We start from the raw sequence: 24,537 nt of genomic DNA, 5'->3' as shown, positions 1-24,537 counted from the left end.
AAATGTGAGCTCTTAGTTCCAGAAATGGCACCTGGATCCAGTACATTATCACTGTGGAGTTGACCGCTAATCTGATAAAGACTGCTGCATGCACCATGGCAGGAGGACTGGCTTTCAGCAGTAAATCTTCCCTGTCATATTTTTGCACTTGTGCAAAGAGAAACCACTAAGAAAATGATTGAGTCATTATATTTCATATATGTTCCAACTTGGCAGAGCAGATTTCACCTTGGGCTGTGAAATGGCCAAGTAACACCGTCAGCTGGAAATCGAGGCCAATTACATAGTCATTAAATCACTATGTCAATAATTGTGTCCAGCAGTAGAGATTTGATGGTGTGTGTTCTTGAATACCTCACTCCTCTTGGTCTTTTTGCCCTGTGACTGCCTATCAGTATGCTGATTAGACTGTAGGCCAAAGGACTAGAGTCAGAGGCATGTTGAGCTAAATCCCACATCGACCTCATCTTACAGTTACATCAGAGCCAGGAAACCTTATCTTTCCTATGTTAATGAGAGTGAGTGTATTCTCAGGAAACTATTGTCAGCTCAAGAGTTGGCAGCAGTACCTGGATTTCTGTGTTGGGCTAGGAGCACAGATTAATGTGCAGACAGTAGACCACAACAGACAAGGTATGACACTTGATAAAGGACAGGTTTTAATTTAAATCAAATTTACAAACAAATAATTAATTGAAAGCTTCTAATTTTTAGACAGAAAATGCTAAATGTATAAAATGTAAAACAAAAACATTAATAAACAACAATTAATAATAAATCTTAACAGTAATTACTGCATTACTCTTTCTGTTCACATTCAATGAAAAATTGTAGTTTTCATTTAACAGCCTCCCATCTTAAATATGTTGTGTCATGTCCAGGAAGCCACTCCACTTTAGAAAAATATAATGGTTTTAAATATTTGCTCCTGACATCCCTGAAGTAACAGCAGTGTTATTACATCACCCTCCCTTACCATGATATCTTCGAAGACGGAAGGACAGTCCATGATGAGGTAAAACCTCGATTCTCTGCTTTACTGTATGTTCACCAGGTACCATATTCGCAGGTTTTGGAAGCACAGAGGAGATCCCAGAGCTTGTACAATTACTGCATGTTCCAGCATTGTAGATTTTCTATGACCTTAAGATAAAGTCACAAGAAGTCTGATCTGAAAATGACGACCAGAGTATACTTTTAGTGAATGTCTGCTGATGATGAACAAATCTGCATAGGGCCTTAACAGAAATCATTCAAAGTGCCTGCCACCTACATTGCCCTTGGTAGCTTCATTTCCAGTGGAGAAGAGGATAAGAAGCCTCTCTTTCTGTATATTGGTGATGGACAAAAGCATCAACAGGCAAGGCATATAAAATCAAATGCAGATCAACAACTACTATGGACCTGAAGAAGTTCTCCAGTCCTCAAAAGTTCCACATCAAAGTAAATTCCTTTGAGCTGCTTAGTAGAGGTCCAACAAGATCATGAGGTTCTGGTCACACATGGTGAGTGTCCACCAGGGCGAGTGAATGTTAAAGCTTCCCAAATTGCATGGAGTGCAGTGGATGCGATGAAGGTACATGGTTTTACAGTGTGGACATGTCTGCCCGCCAGGTTCACGTGCTGCCTCCATCCTGACCACACACGGCAGCTGCACACTGGTCCAGTTTTGCTTTTAGTTCCATCAACTGGGTACCTCCTACACACAGCTTCTCTCTGAGGACAGACAAACAGACAGACAGACAGACAGACAAAATGGACCAGTAGAGGTTTAACCTGCCCCCTGCAATTTCATTACAGGATTTCCCAGTTCTATAAATATATTTAGGGACATTTCAGACAATTGGCAAAATACCAAAGGGGACATCCAGATATTCTAAAAGTTACATATCACTTAGAGGGCATACACCATATAGCCAGAAGATAAATGAGATATCCACAGACTCAAGTGCACTAGCAGAGCCTGAGTCCATGTTCATATGCCTTGTTTGATGCTAACCATCAGAGAGAAATGACAGTGGTAAATATACAGAGGGCATGAATCTTTTTTTTTTTGTCAGAGCAGTCTAATTCAGGGCAAAGGCAGGAAAACATTCCACTAATCTGTCTAGGTTTTACACATCAGCCACATTCTACTGCAGGGAGGAGCGGGGTAATTTACAACTACATTCCACTACACTGCTTGTACAAACAAGAAGACCATACTGAGTGGCACATGGCATGTAATGAGTCAAAGCAGAGTCAGACTCTCAAAGGCCCCAATTTGGGTGTCCCATAGCCCCATCCCCGACTGCTTGCCACAAAGTTTCCCACACAAACATGCCTCTGATGACTTCCACTCCGGAGCCCAACCTAACAAACAGGAAATGATCTCTTGTATTCAGGAAGTGGCTGGCAGCAAAGGCAGAGAGACAAAGTGAGTGTCATTACAGACTCTGCAAGTCCATCTGAAAACAAACTTGTTGCACACGATGAAAGACACTCATAACTGCGTTACATTTTCTAAAGGTAATAAAAACAATTCGCGGCAAAAGCTCCAATCAGCAATCAGTTTAACATACATGCTGGTTTCTGACACATGCCATGTTTGGCATCATCTGACAAACAATAAGTAAAAAGTTTATAAACAATATGGAAGCATAAGAACAGCAGCAGCACTGCAGGAAAAGTAAAATTAGAACTCCAGCTCTGGATGCTGTGGGCATGCATTTCATCATTTCTCAACTGAGTCATTGACATATCAATGTGTTCACCATTTTACACTGAATTCGCTTCCATAAACTCTCATCTGTATAGGTAAACAGGATTATATTGCAAGGATCTATGTTGAGATGGACAGTCAAATAGGTTTTTCCTTCTACACTATTTTCCACTACATTTGTGCTAACTTTCGATGTCTAAAGATTTTACCTCACTTTTAAAAAACAAACAAAAAAGGACAAACTAAATGCCCGAGTACCACAACACAACCTGCTCTTCAGATGGACTGTGAGAGCCGCAGATTATCGCATCGCGCCTTATCTCTCACTGGGTTTCAGATTCAGAAACAATCGTGAAGACCTCGCTGGTGTCAGCAGGGTGCTTCCCCCCCTGCTCAGCCCGTTTCTCCTTGTTTATAACCTCCATCGCTTTTGTTCACAGCTGAGCATTACATAACACGCACACACACAGACACCCACACAAACCCCCCCTCCCACCCCCAAAAACCCAAAACATAACATTCCAGGCACACTATTCAACCTCCATGCCCATCATCCCCCCCCCTCCCTCCCACTTTCTCACTCCCTCTCTCTTCTTCACTTCTCCATTGCTGTTTATGTAATTCTGCGCATGGCAGAGGACATGAGCAGACAGAGACCCATCCTGTGGGCTGACTGCACCTTCTTTGAAGCATGAGGGAGACAACAATAGGACTGTTAAGGGACACAAAACCGCAGCACCCCGAAGCAGGTGTGCAGATCATAAACTGATGCCAACCCTCTTTGTCCTTGCTGAGTGACCACGGAATTTAACCTTTAAATGCGGGTATTCAATACAAGCGTACAAATGGTGGTAGAAGGTCAAAGTCCACACATGACTCTTCACTTGGATTGTTCACCCACTAACAAGGAACATGTGCTGGGATTAAACTGACATTAAACAGTTTAGTTTTACTACTGATGAAGAGTTATCAATAGTAAAACAGTAGGGTTATGATGTTACATTTAAAAAAATTAAGGTATTTCTTGACATACATACATTAAACTTGTTTACAAGAATTAAGACATTCCCCACATATACTGAAAGGCTTTTTGATGCAACACCAACCAGGCTGATCGTAGGCCAAATCCTAGTGTATTTGTTGCATTTGAAATACATGAGCGCCTCCTTCAACGGCATGTTCTTTCCCTGGACATGGGACCCTGAGAACATGTAGGCTACAGACATCCAGCAGTCCGCAGCTGTGATGAACATGAGACACTATTAAACCTAACCCACCCATACTACAGCTGATATTTCTGCTACCATGGTGACCACATACTGCTAAGGATACATTCATAACACACACACACACACACACATGCGCACAAATACACACACACACACACACACACACACACACACACACACACACACACACACACACTTGCGCGCACAAACACACACCTACTTCTCCTTCTTCTGTTTTCTGTACTAAAACATCTAGCTTCAACAATGCCCACTACATCCAGAGAAAAGCCAGCTTAGTCCTCTGTAGGCACTATATCCAATAAACAGTGAAGAACAGTAAAGAACTGTGGCTGAAGAAATAATGAAGTGTGATGAAAAGAAAGGGGGGGGTGTTCATAAAAAAGAAAGGGGGGTGCTGGTCTAGTGGGTGGGAGGGTGTTTGCCTTTCTTGCCGACCTGGCCTCAAGCTTTCTGAGCTGCTCAGCTTCCGTCACGACGTCCTTATGGCAGTGCTCTCCATACACAGTGCAGGACCAAAACAAACCGCACACTACGTCGTCCCATGAGCACTCAGCCTTCTGTTAACGTCCCTGTGGACTTCGCTGGAGAGTGAGGGAGAGGACCCGTGCACACGGAGAGTGTGAGGGAGAGGACCCGTGCACATGGAGAGTGTGAGGAAAAACACACACAGACAGACACACAGACACCCCCAGACAGATGCACTCACCACCTAGCCTACATAGATGCAGTTAAACACACTAACATGGATTTCCCCCTTTATACATAAGCATACCTTTGTTTCAACATGCTTCAATAATAAACAACAAGACTGGACCTCCAGTATGTGGGCCAACCAGGCCACCTGGATGATAAGTCTGCTTCTGTGAACGTCAAAGGGCTGCCAGCCATTCTGCAGGTGTGGGCCAAGGACGCAGGGCCGTGTCCCCACAATTATCTCACCGTCCTTGGGAATACCAAACACACCAGCAGGCTGCACGGTCACATCAACAAAGGCAGAAACCTCCATCTTCCATGAGAAACATGCGTTAGGGAACAGGCCACAGCCGTGTGGCTGAGAGAGGCAAACAGAGCAGCACGTCACATGCCTGCGTACTTCATGTTTTCAGCACATGACGAGGTCATCAGTGTGGCCTGTGTGTGTTTGTGTGTCTCAGCAAGTGTAAGGAGACACATGGTACACAAGAATGGGTCTGGAGACAATGTTTGAATCATATTAGAAAGACTAAAAACAGATGAAGTGTGGGGAGGTAAAGGGGTGATCAATTGTAAACTCTCCTGTCTCATTTACCTCATGCTGTTCACAAACATTGTGTATATGTGATCAACACAATGAGTTACCAGTGTGTGAGCCAGTTAACCTTTCACCTATTTTTAAAGAAATAACCAAGTTGAATTTTCAATTAGAGGAAAATCATACTGCACAAGTCATGCACTTTAAAAAGCACTTAAAACAGCATGTGTCTGGGTCAATGATTTTGTACTTCAGCTGTGTGGGAAGAGACCCCCTGCAGAGCAAGCAGAATGGGACAAACAGGACACCACAGCTAGGTTAAACAATAGCTGGACTTCACTCTGCCTAGGCACAAAAAACCCTCCAATGAAACAGAACGTCTTAACCCACTGAAGCTTTCTCGAGCTTCTCCTAGCCTGCACTAGTGACGGTTCTGAAGCGTCCATTTTGAATTTCCCCCATTTCCTGCTTCCATCCACTCACTTCTCATGCCTCTTCCTTCCCTCAGTCTGAGCATACGTTCTCTCACACCCCTCTGACACTGAATCATGGTGGAGAACTACTAACAGCAGCAAAACTCCATAACAACAGGGCCAGCTCAGCATAGTTAAATGGAACAAAGACTAAACATGAAAAACCAAGAAAGCCATCTCTACAAACACCGTACATTACTTCTTTTTCCCCTAAACAATTCAGATTTTTCTGGACTGAGGTCTACTTTCAATGTCCAATTCACAGATGAATTCCAAATGCTGACTTTTACAACTGAATGAAGGCTGAAATGAGAGATTCAATAAAATCACTAAAATGGAGTCCATGTTTTTAAGAGCACCTGCATTTCAATGTAAAATATTCTTGATTACATAGAGGTTAAATCAACATGGGTGACATACAAAGACACAAATGAACATGCAATTTGATACAGTACACGTAACCTGAAACCTCCCAACAACAACAACACGTTTGGAACAAAAACCTCATCTCAAATAATTGCAATCATCTGGATCAGAGAACCACTTTAAACAGGATATGATCTTTTCCAGCCAGGATAGCTTCTGGAAATTTCCAGAGGGGAAAAAAATATGGAGGGGGCCGGAGGTGGCTCATGAAGAATTTAGCTGACTGTTCAGATGGACTAAAAAAATAAATACAACTCATGCTTAAAAAAAACCGGCATGCATGCTGGAAACCGCAGGCCAGATGACCAGCGGTTAGAGGGTATGTCCACAAGGGTGGGCGCAGAGAGAGGGACATGGCAGGATGGCCAAACGATGCCTCAGCAAATGCAGACACTGGACGGCAGGCTGCCACCGCTGATCTGAAGAAGGGGGGCTGGACCGAGTGGCTTGGACCTAAGGCCTCTGATATGCATGGCCATAAACTAACCTGTACTCTTGCAGGGACAGGCACTCAAACAGGTCCCAGGCACTGACGCAGGGCTCCATCACAGCCATCTGAAACACAGAGTTTTTTTGAACCCACACAATGCATGCTCCCAATCAAGATCAATGAGGGGTATCTTCGGTGAAAGTTCAACCAACAGCTTGAGATGTGAGCCTGTTAAATTGACTGCAAATCATGGCAATCTTCTGCCCCAAGCCACCTTCAGTTCCAAGTACAACCAACAGTCATGGCCATATTTTGCAAACCAACGTTGGCTTGCTAAATGCAATGCACGTACAATCCTAATGCTACGGTTTAGAGACAAGCTAACAGTCAAAGCTACCGCAGCTGTGCTGCTTAAATGGCTTGGCTAGAGTGTACTGGGCTGTGTCAGTCTTACCTCACAGGTGTGAATAAGGGTGAGTAGGGCCTGGGCGTCCTCCACCGTGCTGTCCACGGACACTAACCTGGAAGAGCAGAGCATGCCCACGTCACAACCATTTGTTTAGGTGTACTACACCCTACCCAGACAACATTAGTGTCAACATTATGTCAAAATATGACCACGAGCATGACCTTGACCCTAACTCTTACCCTTATCTGTTTTGATAACACTTACACTTAACATTTACATTTGTGGCATTTAGCTGAAGCTTTTATACAAAGTGACTTACAATTATGACCTGAGTACAACTTGAATAATTGAGGGTTAAGGGCCTTTCTCAGGAGCCCAACAGTGGCAACTTGGCAGTGGTGGGGCTTGAACCAGGAACCTTCTGATTACAAGTGAAACAACTTAACCGCTGAGATATCACTACACATCGACACAAGCCTTTTCCACTTTAGTTAAATTAAGTGTGGTAGAGCAGCGCAGACGTGACTGGAATGCAAATATAATGGCCAGCTGTGTGTAAAAAAGGTGTGTTCACATGAAAACAGCCTACTGGAGGTTTTTAAGGCTATACAGGTCAGAACGAACAGATGTGAAGAACCTGTTTGACAGAGAGTCAGAAAGCTGAGATAATATTATCCACCAAAGAGGATATGTATGCAACCACATCCTAACCACAGAAAACAGAGAGGCAAAAAAAATGTGATAGTGAGCGAGTCCAAGGAGGCCTGGGTGAAGTGGGGGTGGTTGCTAGGAGGGAGACAGTAAATGACAAAGGAACTGTATGAAGGGCACAGAGACAAGAGAGAGAGGGAGGAATAGAAGGGAAGGAGGGAGGGAATGAAGAGAGAGAGGAATAGAAGGGAAAGAGGGAGGGAATGAAGAGAGGGAGGAATAGAAGGGAAGAAAGGAGGAATGAAGAGAGAGAGAGGAATAGAAGGTAAGGAGGGAGAGAATGAAGAGAGAGGGAGGAATAGAAGGGAAGGAGGGAGGGAATGAAGAGAGAGAGAGGAATAGAAGGGAAGGAGGGAGGGAATGAAGAGAGAGAGAGGAATAGAAGGGAAAGGGAGGGAATGAACAGAGAGGGAGGAATAGAAGGTAAGGAGGGAGGGAATGAAGAGAGAGAGAGGAATAGAAGGTAAGGAGGGAGGGAATGAAGAGAGAGGGAGGAATAGAAGGGAAGAAAGGAGGAATGAAGAGAGAGAGGGAGGAAGGAGGGAATGAAGAGAGAAGGAGGAATAGAAGGGAAGGAGGGAGGGAATGAAGAGAGAGGAATAGAAGGGAAAGAGGGAGGGAATGAAGAGAGAGGGAGGAATAGAAGGGAAGAAAGGAGGAATGAAGAGAGAGAGAGGAATAGAAGGTAAGGAGGGAGAGAATGAAGAGAGAGGGAGGAATAGAAGGGAAGGAGGGAAGGAATGAAGAGAGAGAGGGAGGAATAGAAGGGAAGAAAGGAGGAATGAAGAGAGAGGGAGGAAGGAGGGAATGAAGAGAGAGAGGGAATGAAGAGAGAGGGAGGAATAGAAGGGAAGGAGGGAAGGAATGAAGAGAGAGAGGGAATGAAGAGAGAGGGAGGAATAGAAGGGAAAGAGGGAGGGAATGAAGAGAGAGGGAGGAATAGAAGGGAAGAAAGGAGGAATGAAGAGAGAGGGAGGAAGGAGGGAATGAAGAGAGAAAGAGGAATAGAAGGGAAGGAGGGAGGGAATGAGAGAGAGAGGAATAGAAGGGAAAGAGGGAGGGAATGAAGAGAGGGAGGAATAGAAGGGAAGAAAGGAGGAATGAAGAGAGAGAGAGAGGAATAGAAGGTAAGGAGGGAGAGAATGAAGAGAGAGGGAGGAATAGAAGGGAAGGAGGGAGAGAATGAAGAGAGAGGGAGGAATAGAAGGGAAGGAGGGAGGGAATGAAGAGAGAGAGAGGAATAGAAGGGAAGGAGGGAGGGAATGAAGAGAGAGAGAGAGGAATAGAAGGGAAAGGGAGGGAATGAACAGAGAGGGAGGAATAGAAGGTAAGGAGGGAGGGAATGAAGAGAGAGAGAGGAATAGAAGGTAAGGAGGGAGGGAATGAAGAGAGAGGGAGGAATAGAAGGGAAGAAAGGAGGAATGAAGAGAGAGAGGGAGGAAGGAGGGAATGAAGAGAGAAGGAGGAATAGAAGGGAAGGAGGGAGGGAATGAAGAGAGAGGAATAGAAGGGAAAGAGGGAGGGAATGAAGAGAGAGGGAGGAATAGAAGGGAAGAAAGGAGGAATGAAGAGAGAGAGAGGAATAGAAGGTAAGGAGGGAGAGAATGAAGAGAGAGGGAGGAATAGAAGGGAAGGAGGGAAGGAATGAAGAGAGAGAGGGAGGAATAGAAGGGAAGAAAGGAGGAATGAAGAGAGAGGGAGGAAGGAGGGAATGAAGAGAGAGAGGGAATGAAGAGAGAGGGAGGAATAGAAGGGAAAGAGGGAGGGAATGAAGAGAGAGGGAGGAATAGAAGGGAAGAAAGGAGGAATGAAGAGAGAGAGAGGAATAGAAGGTAAGGAGGGAGAGAATGAAGAGAGAGGGAGGAATAGAAGGGAAGGAGGGAAGGAATGAAGAGAGAAAGAGGAATAGAAGGGAAGAAAGGAGGAATGAAGAGAGAGGGAGGAAGGAGGGAATGAAGAGAGAGAGGGAATGAAGAGAGAGGGAGGAATAGAAGGGAAGGAGGGAAGGAACGAAGAGAGAGAGGGAATGAAGAGAGAGGGAGGAATAGAAGGGAAGGAGGGAAGGAATGAAGAGAGAGAGGGAATGAAGAGAGAGGGAGGAATAGAAGGGAAGGAGGGAAGGAATGAAGAGAGAGAGAGGGACGAATAGAAGGTAAGGAGGGAGGGAATAAAGAGAGAGAGGGAGGAATAGAAGGGAAGGAAGGAGGGAATGAAGAGAGAGAGGGAATGAAGAGAGAGGGAGGAATAGAAGGGAAGGAGGGAAGGAATGAAGAGAGAGAGGGAGGAAGGAGGGAATGAAGAGAGAGGGAGGAATAGAAGGGAAGGAGGGAGGGAATGAAGAGAGAGGAATAGAAGGTAAGGAGGGAGGGAATGAAGAGAGAGGGAGGAATAGAAGGGAAAGAGGGAGGGAATGAAGAGAGAGGGAGGAATAGAAGGGAAGAAAGGAGGAATGAAGAGAGAAAGGGAGGAAGGAGGGAATGAAGAGAGAGGGAGGAATAGAAGGGAAGGAAGAAGGGAATGAAGAGAGAGAGAGGAAGGAATAGAAGGGAAGGAGGAAGGGAATGAAGAGAGAGAGAGGGAGGAATAGAAGGGAAGGAAGAAGGGAATGAAGAGAGAGAGAGGAAGGAATAGAAGGGAAGGAGGAAGGGAATGAAGAGAGAGAGAGGGAGGAATAGAAGGTAAGGAGGGAGGGAATGAAGAGAGAGAGGGAGGAATAGAAGGGAAGGAAGGAGGGAATGAAGAGAGAAAGGGAGGAATAGAAGGGAATGACAGAGGGAATGAAGAGAGAGGGAGGTATAGAAGGGAAGGAAGGGCAAGAAGAGATCAGGAGAAGAGGCAGATTGAAAGCAGAAGATGTTTGCATATATGTAAGCAATCCTCTTTTTGTGTTCAGGGCAAAAAGAAGACAAAGAAGAGAAGGGGAAAAAAGTGTGTGTGTGTGTGTGTATGTGTGTGTGTGTGTTAACCATGATGAGTCATCTCTCTGCTTCTCCCACATGAAAATTAGTCTAGCTGTATCCATAGAAACTGCAAGAAATTTGTTTCTACACCCCTCCTCCTAGTTCCTCCACCCTGCACAGACAGGACAAACATGAAAAACACCCATATGCACACAAACTTGCACACAAACTACTGTACATATAAAATGTACTTATGAAACGAAAAACTGGATTTCCAGGGAAACCTGCTGAAACAGATTAATGAACTTTCTTGAGAATATCCTCTTACTGAAGCTTGCCAGCTTTGGATGTCATATCAGTTATTTTTGCAAAGGGTTGGGGGGGGGGGAGCATGTTCCTTAACGTCACTGAAATTTCAGTAAACAGTAGTTCCATAGCCAGTGTTTAGACAGACACCAGGGCATGCCAGGTATCATTTTTTATAATGCTGGCTTTTTCATTCAGTTAGAAATACATCCTCGTTTGCTAGAAGACTATTTCTGATGGGCCAGTAGGTTCTGGAACCATGAAATTCCAGCACCGGTTTACGCAAAAAGCCTGGAAATCGCTGTGGAAAATGCGATCGGACCTGACACACACTCTACATTCTTGGTCCTGGAAACAAGGCGAATGACTCTGTTCATTAACTAAATCACCAAGCATTTGCCAAGTCATGGAAACATTTGTGTACATGTGAGTGAGCACACACTGTCCTGCACAGAGAGCCCATTGTACCAAATTGATTTTAATGCCCTTAACTATCATGTATTAATGGGGGATAGGAGACCACCGTCTATACATTTTCAGAATGAAACATGCTGCCATTTCTATAAGATATAAATGAAGACAAAGCCATGATGGGAGAGGTGTCTATGACAAGACTACAGGTGCAGAAGAAAATAAACAATAATCAAGGATTACTTCCGTCATGACAGCATATAACTTTGTCACCCTGGCTGTTGGATGCCAGCATATCCTAACCATTTATGGTTGTAGGTAATAAATAGTGCTGTGCATTTAGGGCTGTGTTTAGGATGTAGAGCAGTCTGATTATGGCTGCAGATAAGATTTAGAGCAATCTGATTGTTTCTGCAGTTAGGTTGTAGAGTGGCCTGTTTGTGGCATTATGGGAAATTGCAGTTTCACAGGAATGGGGAAAACATTATCACCGCAGTTACACATGCCGAAAGCGATGTCTGGAAACAGTCTGCATGGATCAGTGGATGGGCATACTGTCTTGAGTACTAATTAAATTTTAGTTTGCCAAAATTTGTGCTGACTATGGCAGTTTAGTACTGTGTTCACTCATCGGTGTTGACTTTTAGCAGCTCACATACTGGGACCTCGGTATGTGCTTAATTCTGATACATGGGGACAGTGTTGATGTTAAAAACTACGTATTCATGTATTTTGCTGAAATAAGGAGAAATTTCTAATATGTATATCTTACCCAAGACCAGCTCTGACGAACTGGGAAATAAATTGTATTATAGTACACTGGGGTAGGGAGGAGGGCAAGTGTTAGGTATTGTAGGTGTGGGGTGGGGGCAGTGGTGAGACATGTGGGGATGGTGTTAGGGATGTGAGGGGTTGGTTAGGTGGGGATGGTGTTGCGTATGTCGGGGTGGGTGGGGACAGGATTTCATCCATGTGCAGCCCTCTATGGGAAATACTGCATGACAAACAGGTACGAGTTCTGAATTAACAGGTACTTCTGATGTGTGTGTACATGCTGCTTGGAACCACGGGGGCTCTCTCACACACACACACACACACACACACAAAAACACAAACACACAAAAACACAAAAACACAAACACACAAAAACACAAACACGGCCTTGCAGCAATGAGCAGCTTTTGAAGTTTAGCAAACCTCATGTCGTCCTCTCAAGGACAATGAGCTGTGGAGACAGACGAGGAAAAACTGTAATTCCATTAACAGGACACTGAGGGGTAATGAAAGACTCCTGCCTCCGCAGGTGGATGCCGTGCAGCCTTGAATTCTGGATTTCCAGCTCTTCTAAAGCTGCCACTGTCCTTTACTTCAGGAACAAAGCAAAACTGTCACATCCAGATGACTGTGGAAGTCACGACTGCTGCAGTCGAGACCAGCTTGTGTGCCCACGTGTGTGTGTGTGTGTGTGTGTATGTGTGTGTGTGTGTGTGTGTGTCACACACAAGTTTATGCATCATCTCTGAGTGTCTTACACTTTTCTTTTTGTTCAGACAGTTCCGAGAATGTTGCAGAGCAACAAAGTGCATCAGTTGGCATCAGGTTGTCTGCATACCTGTGGAAGTGCTCCAGCAGCTGTGCCAGGGTGGCAGACAGCCTGTGGAGGCAGGAGAGGGCATCCTGAGGGGGAGGCATGGGGCCTGACTGCGTCAGCCCTACTGAGCCCGTGGGACAGTGCAGGGCTGAGAACACAGCCGAGCTGTGGAGAACAGTAATGTTAAAGTACTTTACCATGGGAGGCACAACGCCCTTCACATGCATGCAGCAGCAGCCAGGGCTAAAACACTGGAGAGGGAATGGGGAGATTACAGGGAGGTCACAGGCAGGACCTGAGGAGATTGCATCCTTCCACACAAACGAGTTTTTAAGAAACAGATGAAACTTTGGGAAAGCAAAAGGCATCAGCTCTTGTGCACTAGTTTACCTTTTAAGCACTGACTTCCAAAAAATGCCCCCAAAGACTGTATATTTCAAAATATAATAATTGAGGGGACAGAGCATGTGAAGGCCACATTAATCACATTTGTTAAAAGGTTAGATGCATTGCTGAGGACTTTGTCACTTACCCGTGTGAACCCTCTCTCACCTGACTTGGCACACGTTGTTCCAGATGCTCTCAAACAAAGCCCACACCTCCTGATGAGAGGCTTGGGGAGGCGGAGCTGTATCCTCCACTGCCTCTGACATGAGAGTCTCATCATCACTGGGGTCCTCTACTGGGATTTTCAGTGGCTGAAACACACGCACGCACACACATTCATAATATATAATATTAATATCAAATAATATAATATAAAACAATATAATATATCTTTGGTTAGGATACATCTCATGACTTCTGGTGATTCCCACAATCTGAATGTGAAGTCAAGACTTTAAAAATTATAGCTAGGAGGATGGGATGTAAAAGAGAGAGAGAGTGAGAGTGTGTGTGTGTGTGTGTGTGTGTGCGTGTGCGTGCGTGTGTGTGGGTGAGTGTGAGTGTGTGTGTGTGCGTGCGTGTGCGCGTGTGTGGGTGAGTGTGAGTGTGCGTGTGTGTGAGTGTGCGTGTGTGAGTGTGTGTGTGCGTGTATGTGTGTGTGCGTGTGTGTGTGTGTGTGTGCGTGTGTGAGTGTGTGTGTGCGTGTATGTGTGTGTGTGTGTGTGTGTGTGTGCGTGCGTGTGCGCGTGTGCGTGCGTGTGCGCGTGTGTGGGTGAGTGTGTGCGTGTATGTGTGTGTGTGTGCGTGTGTGTGTGTGTGTGTGTGCGTGCGTGTGCGCGTGTGTGGGTGAGTGTGAGTGTGCGTGTGTGTGAGTGTGTGTGCGTGCGTGTGCGCGTGTGTGAGTGTGCGTGTGTGAGTGTGTGTGTGCGTGTATGTGTGTGTGTGTGGGGGGGTGCGTGTGCGCGTGTGTGGGTGAGTGTGCGTGTGCGTGTGTGTGTGAGTGTGCGTGTGCGTGTGTGGGTGAGTGTGCGTGTGCGTGTGTGGGTGAGTGTGCGTGTGCGTGTGTGGGTGAGTGTGCGTGTGTGGGTGAGTGTGCGTGTGTGTGTGTGTGAGTGTGCGTGTGTGTGTGTGGGTGAGTGTGCGTGTGTGGGTGAGTGTGCGTGTGTGTGTGTGTGAGTGTGCGTGTGTGTGTGTGGGTGAGTGTGCGTGTGTGGGTGAGTGTGCGTGTGTGGGTGAGTGTGCGTGTGTGTGTGTGTGAGTGTGCGTGTGCGTGTGTGCGTGTGCGTGTATGTGTGTGCGTGTATGTGTGAGTGTGTGTGTGCGTGTGCATGTATGTGTGTGTGTGTGTGTGTGTGTGGGTGAGTGTGCGTGTGTGAGTGTGTGTGTGCGTGCGTGTGCGCGTGTGTGAGTGTGCGTGTGTGAGTGTGTGTGTGCGTGTATGTGTGTGTGTGTGGGGGGGTGCGTGTGCGCGTGTGTGGGTGAGTGTGTGTGTGTGTGTGAGTGTGTGAGTGTGCGTGTGCGTGTGCGTGTGCGTGTGTGTGAGTGTGCGTGTGTGTGTGTGCGTGTGCGTGTATGTGTGTGCGTGTGCGTGTATGTGTGAGTGTGTGTGTGCGTGTGCATGTATGTGTGTGTGTGTGTGTGTGGGTGAGTGTGCGTGTATGTGTGTGTGTGTGTGCGCGCGTGTGTGTGAGCGTGTATGTGTATGTGGGTGAGTGTGAGTGTGAGTGTGAGTGTGAGTGTGAGTGTGAGCGTGAGCGTGAGCGTGAGTGTGAGTGTGTGTGTGTGTGTGTGTGTGTGTGTGGGGGTGCTGGGACTCACCTGCGTTTGTGGCCTGCCCTTCAGACCCCTGAGGTGGAAGAGAGCTGCATTCACATGGCCGCCATATGAGGACCTGCAGCTGAGCGCCACCAGCAGCTCCTCAGCTGCGCGTGCTGACATCAGGACTGTCTTGCGCTCCACCATCACACCTACGGACGCACAAGAGGACCGTGAACACACTCACCACGCTACACTGTGGTAATAGAGCTCACTAACCATCAGCCCACAGGACTGCTGAACATTCTTAACACTTCTGATTCAAATCAGCAATTAATTATAAAGCCCACTGTGAGCTAAATCAGCTTAGAGCAGAGCAAATACTAAACTGTAGCAATGCTGTCCAAGTGCTGGAGTTCCATGAAAAATTTTATATTATATTGAATACACTATAGACTCTTAAGGTTTATTTACAACTCAATATATTCCATTTTCTTAAAAAGCTTTTAGTGGAATTCTTTATTATAGGGGAGGATATTTCTTAAGTTGATGGTTTATTGTATATATCAAATTATTCCTTATTTCTGGAGGCAGTACAGCAGGCTAAACAGAGAACAGAATAGGAACAGAAAAAGGGAGAGAGAGAGAGAGAGCATACACACTCATGCACTCAAATATTCTTACAGAACAGTGCAGACTCCTTTAAAGGGCACTCCTTTAGAAGACACAGACACACCCACTCACCAACCCACGCAGACCATAAGAACTCCAGCCACAGGCAGTAGGGCCACAGAAACAGGGAGTGCAGTACTTTTCCACTCCTCCACAGATTCAGTGTCCCCTTCACCCCTGCCCTCCCTCTTTCTCCCTCCCTCCTTCCTTCTCTCTCTCTCTCTCTTTCCTTTCTTCTCTCTCTCTCTCTTTCCTTCCTTCCCTCTCTCTCTCTCATTCTCCCTCCTTCCTTCCTTGTCTCTCTCTCTCTCTGTCTTCTCTCTCTCTCATTCTCCCTCCTTCCTTCCTTGTCTCTCTCTCTCTTCTCTCTCTCATTCTCCCTCCCTCCTTCCTTCTCTCTCTCTCTTTCCTTCCTTGTCTCTCTCTCTCTCTCTCTTCTCTCTCTCTCATTCTCCCTCCCTCCTTCCTTCTCTCTCTCTCTTTCCTTCCTTGTCTCTCTCTCTCTCTTCTCTCTCTCTCTCTCTCTCTCTCTCTTTCTCTCCCTCTCCCTCCCTCCCTCTCCCCTTTCTTTTTTCATTCAGACCTGGCTCCCAGCCAAAGTCAGTAGGCTGGAAAGGCACAGTCATTCTACTGTGGCACCGATGGAAAAAAACAGATCATGAAACACACATACATACAAAGACATGCACGCACACACACACACACACACAGAAAGACACAGACAGATACAGACACGAACAGGCAAACACACACACACACACACACACACACACACACACACACACACACACACACACACACACACACACACACACACACACACACACACACACACACACACAGTCTTAAATATAAGTCTTTGCTGCTGGGCTGGGATAAAGAGATGCATCTCACTCCCTTCCAAACATGCACCAGCTGCTTTTCAGCACTGGTCAGACACCATCACTGTGCACCCAGAATCCCCCATGCAGACGCAGACAAACACGCAGACACACACCTGAGCAGAGAGAGGTGCTGAGCATCTCCACACAGCTGAGCAGATTCCTCTTGATAATGTTCCCAAACACAGCGATCCAGTGCTTCCGGAAACACTGCAGCACTGCCTGCAGAGTCCATGGGGGCTTCAAATACACTATCTACAAAACACATACACAAATTCAATTAAGCAGAATATAAGGATTCAGAAACACAAAACAACAGAAACTTGGTGCTGCCCCTGCAGACAGGTCTTTTAATAACTTTTAATATTAAAACTGAGTCTCAGCAGCCTAGCATAGTGTGGACACATGCCATCTGTTTAGTCACACTCAGCCCATCTTGGTATTGAGTGTGTCACTGTCCCTAGTGGATGGCTACAGGTAGAAGACGGTCGTTTGTGCATAACCATCTCTGATAGCACAAACAATCTGGACAGAACAGTACAAGCTATACAGCAGGGAGATTCACATCCTTCAACTGCAAAAGATATTCAGTCATACACTTTGAGTCTGACTCCCAGGACCAGATGGTCTAAAGGTGCTGCAATGTCAGCCCTCCTGTGCAAACCACATGGTAGGCTGCACCTAGTCACTCGCTTGCAAGAAATCTTTCTACGTTTCTTGCATCTCATTTCTAATACATATGGAGTTATGAAGTAATCGGGAAAGTTTTTTTTTCATATTTTAGATGAATCAGCATTGCATACACTTGGCACACAACACTACAACACACAGGATTTGACATTAAATAGAGAGGTTTGTTATTAGAGAGGGTTATTGTTATTAGAGAGGGTTATTGTTATTTTTAAAGAGGCAGTTATTGGAAAATGAAGAACATGATCATGACTTCATTCTTAAAAATAATACATCATCCATTTCCTTGTTAATTAATCTTCAGGCCCCCACAAGAGTTTGTGACTGGGAAGAAAAAGGATTTTATTTACACCTTCACTAAATCAAGTTTCATATGTGGCACGGTCCCCTACTGTATAAAATCAAATTACTGGAGACGAATTTGATTTATTCTAGTCCCAGTTCAGACCCATTAAAAGAGTATGTCAGCAGACAAAGCTAATATCTTTAATAAGCCATGAAAGGCAGCAGACGGCAGTGAGCACTATGTAATTAGGACCGTGCTAACTGGCCCTGATACCCATCAGTAACTGTTAAACACTTCAGCACCTTTCACTTGTCTACTGCTACACACTGTTGGGCACAAGAGCCTTAGAGCAACAGACAGGGCAACCCAACATATACCTATAAACCTATAGGAACCTATTAGCTACAAGACACAGTATTATTTAAGCAGTGTGTGTGTGTGTGTGCGCATACACACAAATGAATGTGCTTGTGAGTGTGTGTGTTGAGGTCACCTCTGTCCATAGGTCCCCAAAAGCGCCCTTCATCTCTTCCACCAACACGGCAGACAGCGCACCCTGCAGGCTGCTCTCCAGCGCAGACACACACACACTCAGCTCACCCTCCACACCAGGTGCCTGCAACCCGTTCGCCTCCTCCCCCTTATGCAAGAGACCTAAAGTAGTGAATGTTTATTTCTGTTAAACACATTCATATACAGATGCTTTTTTATAGTTAAAAAAAAAAGAAAAAAAAAAAGACTTTAGCCTAGATAATTATGAGAAAGCAGCAGATATGTAAGTCATTTTTTCTTTCTTTCATGCCCCTCTGGATACAGTTCTGAGAGTTAAAGTCAGATTGTACGTCCTTGCAGACCGAGCCTCGTCTCAGTAAGACATGTCTGTCCTGCAGAATGGCATGCAAGGCATGTGGAGGTCAAGGGCCGACCTTCCTCGTTGGGTCCTGCAGGGGGCTGAACAGCGTGGAGACTGCAGCTGTGGTTTAAGAGCCCAGGGTTTACTTCTGCCTGTTCCACCAGGTCTGCTTTACTCAGGGCCTTGACCCCACTCAGTAGGGCTTTACTGCACAGGTTCTTATCATTACTACAGTGCCAAAGGAAAAATAAAGAATGAATACAAAAGAGTAAAAAAGGGTACTTATGAAAATGACTCCGAACAATGTAATGAGTTTTGAGCTTTACAGAACAGAAAAGGTCAAACTGCATACGCTTACGTGCACAGGATGAGACTGCCCTCTGGACGCAATGCTTGGTACTGCAGGCAGCACTGCAACACTCGATCATCGTTATTCCCAACGAGCAGCCCACCTGAGACAGCACACACGCAATAGTGATAGTACACAGTGCCCTCAGTTGGCGAGGTGGTGAAACACAGAAATTCATGCCCGCTCAACCTATTTTCTTTCCATGACATTTCCCCACATTTAAAATTCAAAAACATACACAAGAACAACCTGCCAAGCAGCCCAATCAAAAGTTCCACTGTCTCTGCACACAGCATAGCCCTCAAACTGTGATCATAACACTTTGATATGAATGAATACTATGAGGTGGTAACCAGAAGCCTGCTGCTGTCTGAGATACAGGTGCACCTACAGGCTGCCTGCGAGGCTTGCTGTAAGGACTGGCCCCGCAGACGTGGCTCCTGGCGCTTCAGGCAGTTGTAGATGTACTGCACGGCCGGCCGCGCCTTGCACTCCACCTTGGACGACAGTTTGCCGCTCTTCAGTGCGTCCAGCTCCTGGAGGACCACCCAGGGCACGAGCAGCGTGGGGTGCCCCAGGGCTGCAAAGGGAACACAGGGAGAGCCACTTGGAATAGATCGGACTATGGCAGCATGAACTCCGCTTGGTTTGTTTAAAAATGTACTGACGTACCACCAAACAAGCAAAAAACCTTAATGCTGAGGAGAAAAAATGCATGTGTCAGACCAACAAATATTTTGAGGCCAAATTAAAAATCTTTGCATCTTGGAATCTATGTTATTTCAATAACAGTATTGGCATGGTTTTATCAAACCATATTTTCAGATTTCTAAATTCCAGTTCTGGAAAAGTGATTTAAATTATATTACCTTCAACTGTTACCTCCAAGCCCATGAAAGTTTATCATCTTCTTACCTCCAAGCCCATGAGACCTCATCTTCTTCACAAAGTCCAAATGACTGAGAAGAACATTTGTGTCCAGCACAATAAGGAGGTCCTGCAGTTCCTCACCTGCAGTATTAAAATAATCTGAAAAACTGGCCATATATCATCATGAGGAGTGACAAGACCAGATAACTGCACATCAAGATAAAATGACTAAACATTAACATTTTAATCTGCCTGGAAAAATTGTGTGTCTATATTTTGCGGACAGCGGGTATATTTCAAAATGTGTGCACATGCACATTAATTTGCCTAATAGTGACATTACTAAGTGCCATTTTGGCGCCCTCCTCTGGTAGGTCCACATCCATGCAAGTAAGCTCTCCATAGCTCTCGGCCACGTTCACGGTGAGACGTCTGTCAAAGCGGGCCAGGTGCAGCTCCTCCACCAGTAGCATCTGCAAATGCAGCACAAAGCAGAGACAGGCACAGACACACAAACAAAGAAATGAGTCATATGCGCACACACGTATGCACACACACAAGGCCTTCATCAAAAAGTACAGACTCTCTCACAAGACTCACCTCTTGGTCAATGTGGAAAGCTTCTGTGCACTCAGTGGAAGCACCTTGATGAAGAGCCTGAAACAGAAAAGGCTTCTGTTCTGAACATAACTTGAGGAGCAAGCGTGATCACCCTTTCAAGAGTGAGCTTCTGGATTTTTTGTATTATGAGAAGACAGACTTACATGCTCTGTCCATTCAGTAGTACTGCTTGTGATTGTGGCGCTTCTGTCTGTCACTGGACCATGCTGCACCACCCGTGCTTGGTGGAATCGGGAAGACTGACGCGGAGCTGACCCAACAGGTGATGCAACTTTGGCAGGTCTCGGTCCAATGTGTCCAGGGCCAGTTTTTGCAGACGGAGAGGCCACACAACCAGCGACTGCGGTCATTTTGTCATCGCTGTCAATGATGCAAACATCCGTGTTTGCTTTTACAGCACAATGCTTCTTTGAGATTTTGAAAGTGACTGGAAGACGAGTGTAGGAGGTGGGTTCTCCTCCTGAGGTTGGACCATGAGTGGAGCCAGCCTGCCCCTTCTGTCTCTCACTACCCTGCATTTCAGGGCTGACATTTTGGGGCAATTTTGGTGTAAGGGACCATGCTGGATTTCTGACTGACGACAAACTCTCTTTGGAGTGGACAGCCCCTGTTTTAATACTGGAGATGTGCTGTGCTTTTGAGTGAACCTCCCTGCCTAAGTCCCTGGACCTCCTCATCTCCAGTTCTTTTCTATTGTGGCTCAATTTTTCACGCACAGCAACCTGTGATTCAGTGGTTCTTTGCTTGACTACTGGGTAGTCCTCCTGTGTGGAGGACCTCCTCTTCAAAACCTCCTTCCTCTTCTCCCCTCCAGGGAGAATGCAGGCCTTGGCTGGCTTCTGTCTTGGCTCCTCCTGGGCAGATCTCCTCTTAACCAGAGATTTCCTCCTCCCCTCCAGCTCTTTGGTTTCAGGACCAGGCCTGGATGAAGTCTGGCTACTCTTCCCCATGGCATGAACGTCATGTCCCAAAGAGAGGTGTTTCACTGGGTCACGCGGGGCTCTGTGATCACTGTCCAGAGATGCTTTGTTTCCTGTGAGCTTCAGCTGCTTGTTCTCAACCTCTGATTTTTTCCAGGTCTCTTTTTTTGATCTCTCTTCTCTGGGTGATCGTGGGCTACGTGTGCCTTTAACCCATTTTTGCTTATGTCCAACATGACTGCACAGCACATAAGAGAAAGAATATTGAAAGGTGAAATGAAACAGTAAATCAGAGGGTTAGCCAAGTGGGAGATAAATACTCAGAAGTACGTTACGCCTCACCTGGGGAAATGCTCATGTTTGTTTTTACTCCTGGAACTGCCAGGAGTCTGTGTGTCACCTTTTCTCTGAAAGGGAAAATGTTTCTGAATGAATATACTAACAATTAAATGCAAACAAGAACAAGCTGTACATGGAACAGCAGATGAAGGCATTGGAATTTCAAACAATCACTGTTTCAAGAATCTACTCACCTGATCCTCCCAGGAGCACATGGAAGATTTCTTTCTTTCTTTTTTATGCTTCTTGGTCTTTTTTCTGGACATTTCCACTGTCTGTATGGATACACAAAGATTTTAGCACATATCTGACAGGAGCGTAAACTTCTCTTTTTGCTCAATGAGTGAATGTGAAATAAAGAAATAAAACATCAAAGAGTTTACTATATCCTCTGCATACATATTCTAGTTATAACTGTATAACCCTGCTATGGAGCAAACCTTTTTACAATTTATTGTTAAGCGTTAATTGGTTGTAACATTGCATTTGTTCACTGTTAGAATGCCGTCTTCGCGTCACTCACCTGACGACAGCACTCTAACAATGTTTGTTTGTGTTTAAACTGTATTATGATAGCTAAACTATCAGGAGACCTGTTCTCATCCATGTTAGAAACTGGTCCAAAGTGACCAGAACTTCAGGTTCGATCTCCTCTAAGTTACCCTCTGCCCGCTGTCCTCTGTAGCCGGATTGATCCGGGGAAGTCAAGAGACACTGACACCAGGGTAGTGAATCAAGCGAGTTCCACTTTATTGAAGACAGCACAATGTGTGTATATATGTGTGCGCGTGTCCTATACTATCCTATCTAATCTACAGGACGATGGGGAAAGTGGGAGGCATGTTCTACTGTCTAATCTAAGGGTCTACGAAGAAAAGAGAGAAGCAAGTAAAGATGAGGATGCTCTCCATGAGCTGCTCCCGTGTGTAGAGAGAGACAGAAAGAGAAAGGGAGGGGTAAAGTACACAAGAAGAGGGCACAGATGACCTCGGGCAAGCAGCCCATGGTTGAGCAGCTATGTCTTGACTGATAAGCAGAAACCTTGCGCTGGGTGCCTGAGAAGAGAAAGGCTCCAGTGTCTAACATTCCCCCCTTTAATTCCATTAGAAATTATATCAGTATATAGACCTTTCTCATATGCAGGCACCAAGGCAACATAAGCATGATTCACCACAGAGGTCAAGCTGTGAGTTATGAAAGAAGACAGCAGTGACAATAAACAGGGACCACAAACAAGAATCAACACAATAATCAAGATTATGGGCGAGCATACGTTTATGAGCCAAGATACCCAAGGGCCGACAAGGCCCGTCAGCCAACTGAACCAAGAATCATCAGCAGGTGGAGGCTCAGAAATAGCGGCCTTCGTGTACAAAATGATGTCAGTAATGTTGTTATAGTAATTAGGGATGTCAAAGCAACACGTTTCATTAATGACCTTGCAGATGCCTCCCTCCTTTGCCAAGAGGAGATCTGCGGCTAGGATCTTATCTACCTCATCACTGAGCACGGTCAGGACATTTTCAGTCCCGTTGACTAAATTAAGTACCTGCCATGCCAAACCATTAATCTTGTTAAGGGCCGCAGTAGTTCCTCCTCCCAGGAACAAACTCCAACCCACGTTCGCTCCGGGGTTAGTCCATGGGTTGCAAAAGATCGTCGGGGCTAGCTATTAATAAATGAATCCAATTACTATTCTATAAACAACTCATTTACCCAAATTACAGATTCAAAAGCCAATACAATGTCAACCATTTTAAGATTTCAAAGCTGCTCTCACCATACCACAGAAATCAACCAATCTAGCAACCAGCAACTAGCAAAGTATATTAGCAGCCATATATTCGTCAGACACTGACAACCACACATTCCTCCCTCATTAGCTGGCTAGCTAGTTAACAAGTTAATTGGAAATATAATGTAGCTAGCTAGATTGCTAACCAGCATTCCAATACTTCTTACAGCAATGAAAAGATAAGTCGTATTTGCCAACTACGTTAGCTAGCTAGCTAGGTTAGCTAAAGCTAGCTAGCTTAACTTACAAAGCGCAAAACAAACATCGATAAGCATGCATTCTTACTGACAACTAAGACATAACATAATGATTCCTTATGGTACTATGACATTAAACTGACAAAACCTACCAGAGTTTGACAGAGCATCAAATCCGAAAGACAGCACAGGGTGAGTAATATCTTCCAGATATTTTTATGTTGTTCATTCAGAATACAACTTCCGACAAGGACCATGAACGTAGTTTCCGTATTTTTTTGGACACTGATTGGTCTGCTGTTCTTTTGTGCGTAGATCATGGAGTAGCTCTACGCAGCGTGTGTAGATGAAAAGGTACGGAACTAAATTAATTAGCCCTAAATTAAAAACAAAAAGCAAAAACAAACAAACAAAACCTTTTACTACACAGGTCAAGTCACTGGATTTCCAGGAAACAGTTATTTCGATGGGATGTTCTCATACATATTATTATGCATTGGCATACTGTTTATATTTCAGCAGTGTGAAAGCAAAAGTTTCAGTCTTAGTCCATAATGCTCATATTTAATATTATATAAGTTTATTCACTTTTCTCAGGTCCTATTTACACCTCTCTTCTGTGTCTGTTTCTGCTGGCTGCAGTATCTCAGATAATAGGAGTGTGGATAGTGTTGTTACATGTAAAATATCAAAATAGACAATAACATTTCCTCAAATTAAAAAGACATTCTTTCCTGAATGCTATTTTATTTACTGATGGGGGGGGGGTTGTAACAAAGGCTGAAGGCAGCCACCCTACCCAGGACTCAAACGCAGGTCTGACAGGAGGTAAATATGAGCTCTGATCAAGTTTCAAGTTTCAAGTTTGGTTTATTCGTCACATACATAGTCATACACAGTATAACTCGCAGTGAAATGGTGCAGAGTGCTCTGTCCAAACTGAGGAAAAGAAAACAGGGGTGCATAGAGAAATATATTCTATATATGTGAAATATATATATATATATATATATATATATATATATATATATATATATATATATATATATATATATATATATATATATATATATATGCAAGATA

The 24,537-nt window shown here is 45.0% G+C and overlaps 1 protein-coding gene across 2 annotated transcripts; it reads right to left on the bottom strand.

The window, feature by feature from the left end:
• Positions 1-636: 636 nt before the first annotated feature.
• On the bottom strand, positions 637-23,696 carry swt1 (SWT1 RNA endoribonuclease homolog). Of its 2 annotated transcripts, XR_003411900.2 has the most exons (19): positions 23,607-23,696; positions 21,657-21,737; positions 21,466-21,530; positions 20,347-21,361; positions 20,183-20,239; positions 19,926-20,055; positions 19,628-19,723; positions 19,104-19,292; positions 18,722-18,815; positions 18,437-18,591; positions 18,004-18,164; positions 16,651-16,789; positions 15,045-15,193; positions 13,392-13,537; positions 12,861-13,004; positions 6,966-7,032; positions 6,569-6,636; positions 1,274-1,716; positions 637-1,171 (listed from the first exon to the last, which is right to left on the bottom strand). XR_003411900.2 is itself a non-coding variant. In XM_027028385.2 (18 exons), the coding sequence occupies exons 1-18, from the start codon at positions 23,622-23,624 to the stop codon at positions 1,617-1,619; spliced, it is 2,874 nt and encodes a 957-aa protein (XP_026884186.2). In that variant the 5' UTR covers positions 23,625-23,696; the 3' UTR covers positions 637-1,616. The 2 variants fall into 2 exon arrangements, 1 of the variants encoding a protein (XP_026884186.2); XM_027028385.2 differs by having other exon boundaries at positions 637-1,716.
• Positions 23,697-24,537: the final 841 nt, after the last annotated feature.

This window comes from Electrophorus electricus, chromosome 8 (assembly GCF_013358815.1).
Source record: "Electrophorus electricus isolate fEleEle1 chromosome 8, fEleEle1.pri, whole genome shotgun sequence".
Taxonomy (NCBI): domain Eukaryota; kingdom Metazoa; phylum Chordata; class Actinopteri; order Gymnotiformes; family Gymnotidae; genus Electrophorus; species Electrophorus electricus.
Note: the sequence above shows the minus strand (reverse complement) of the source record. Positions and strands in the feature narration are given on the sequence as shown.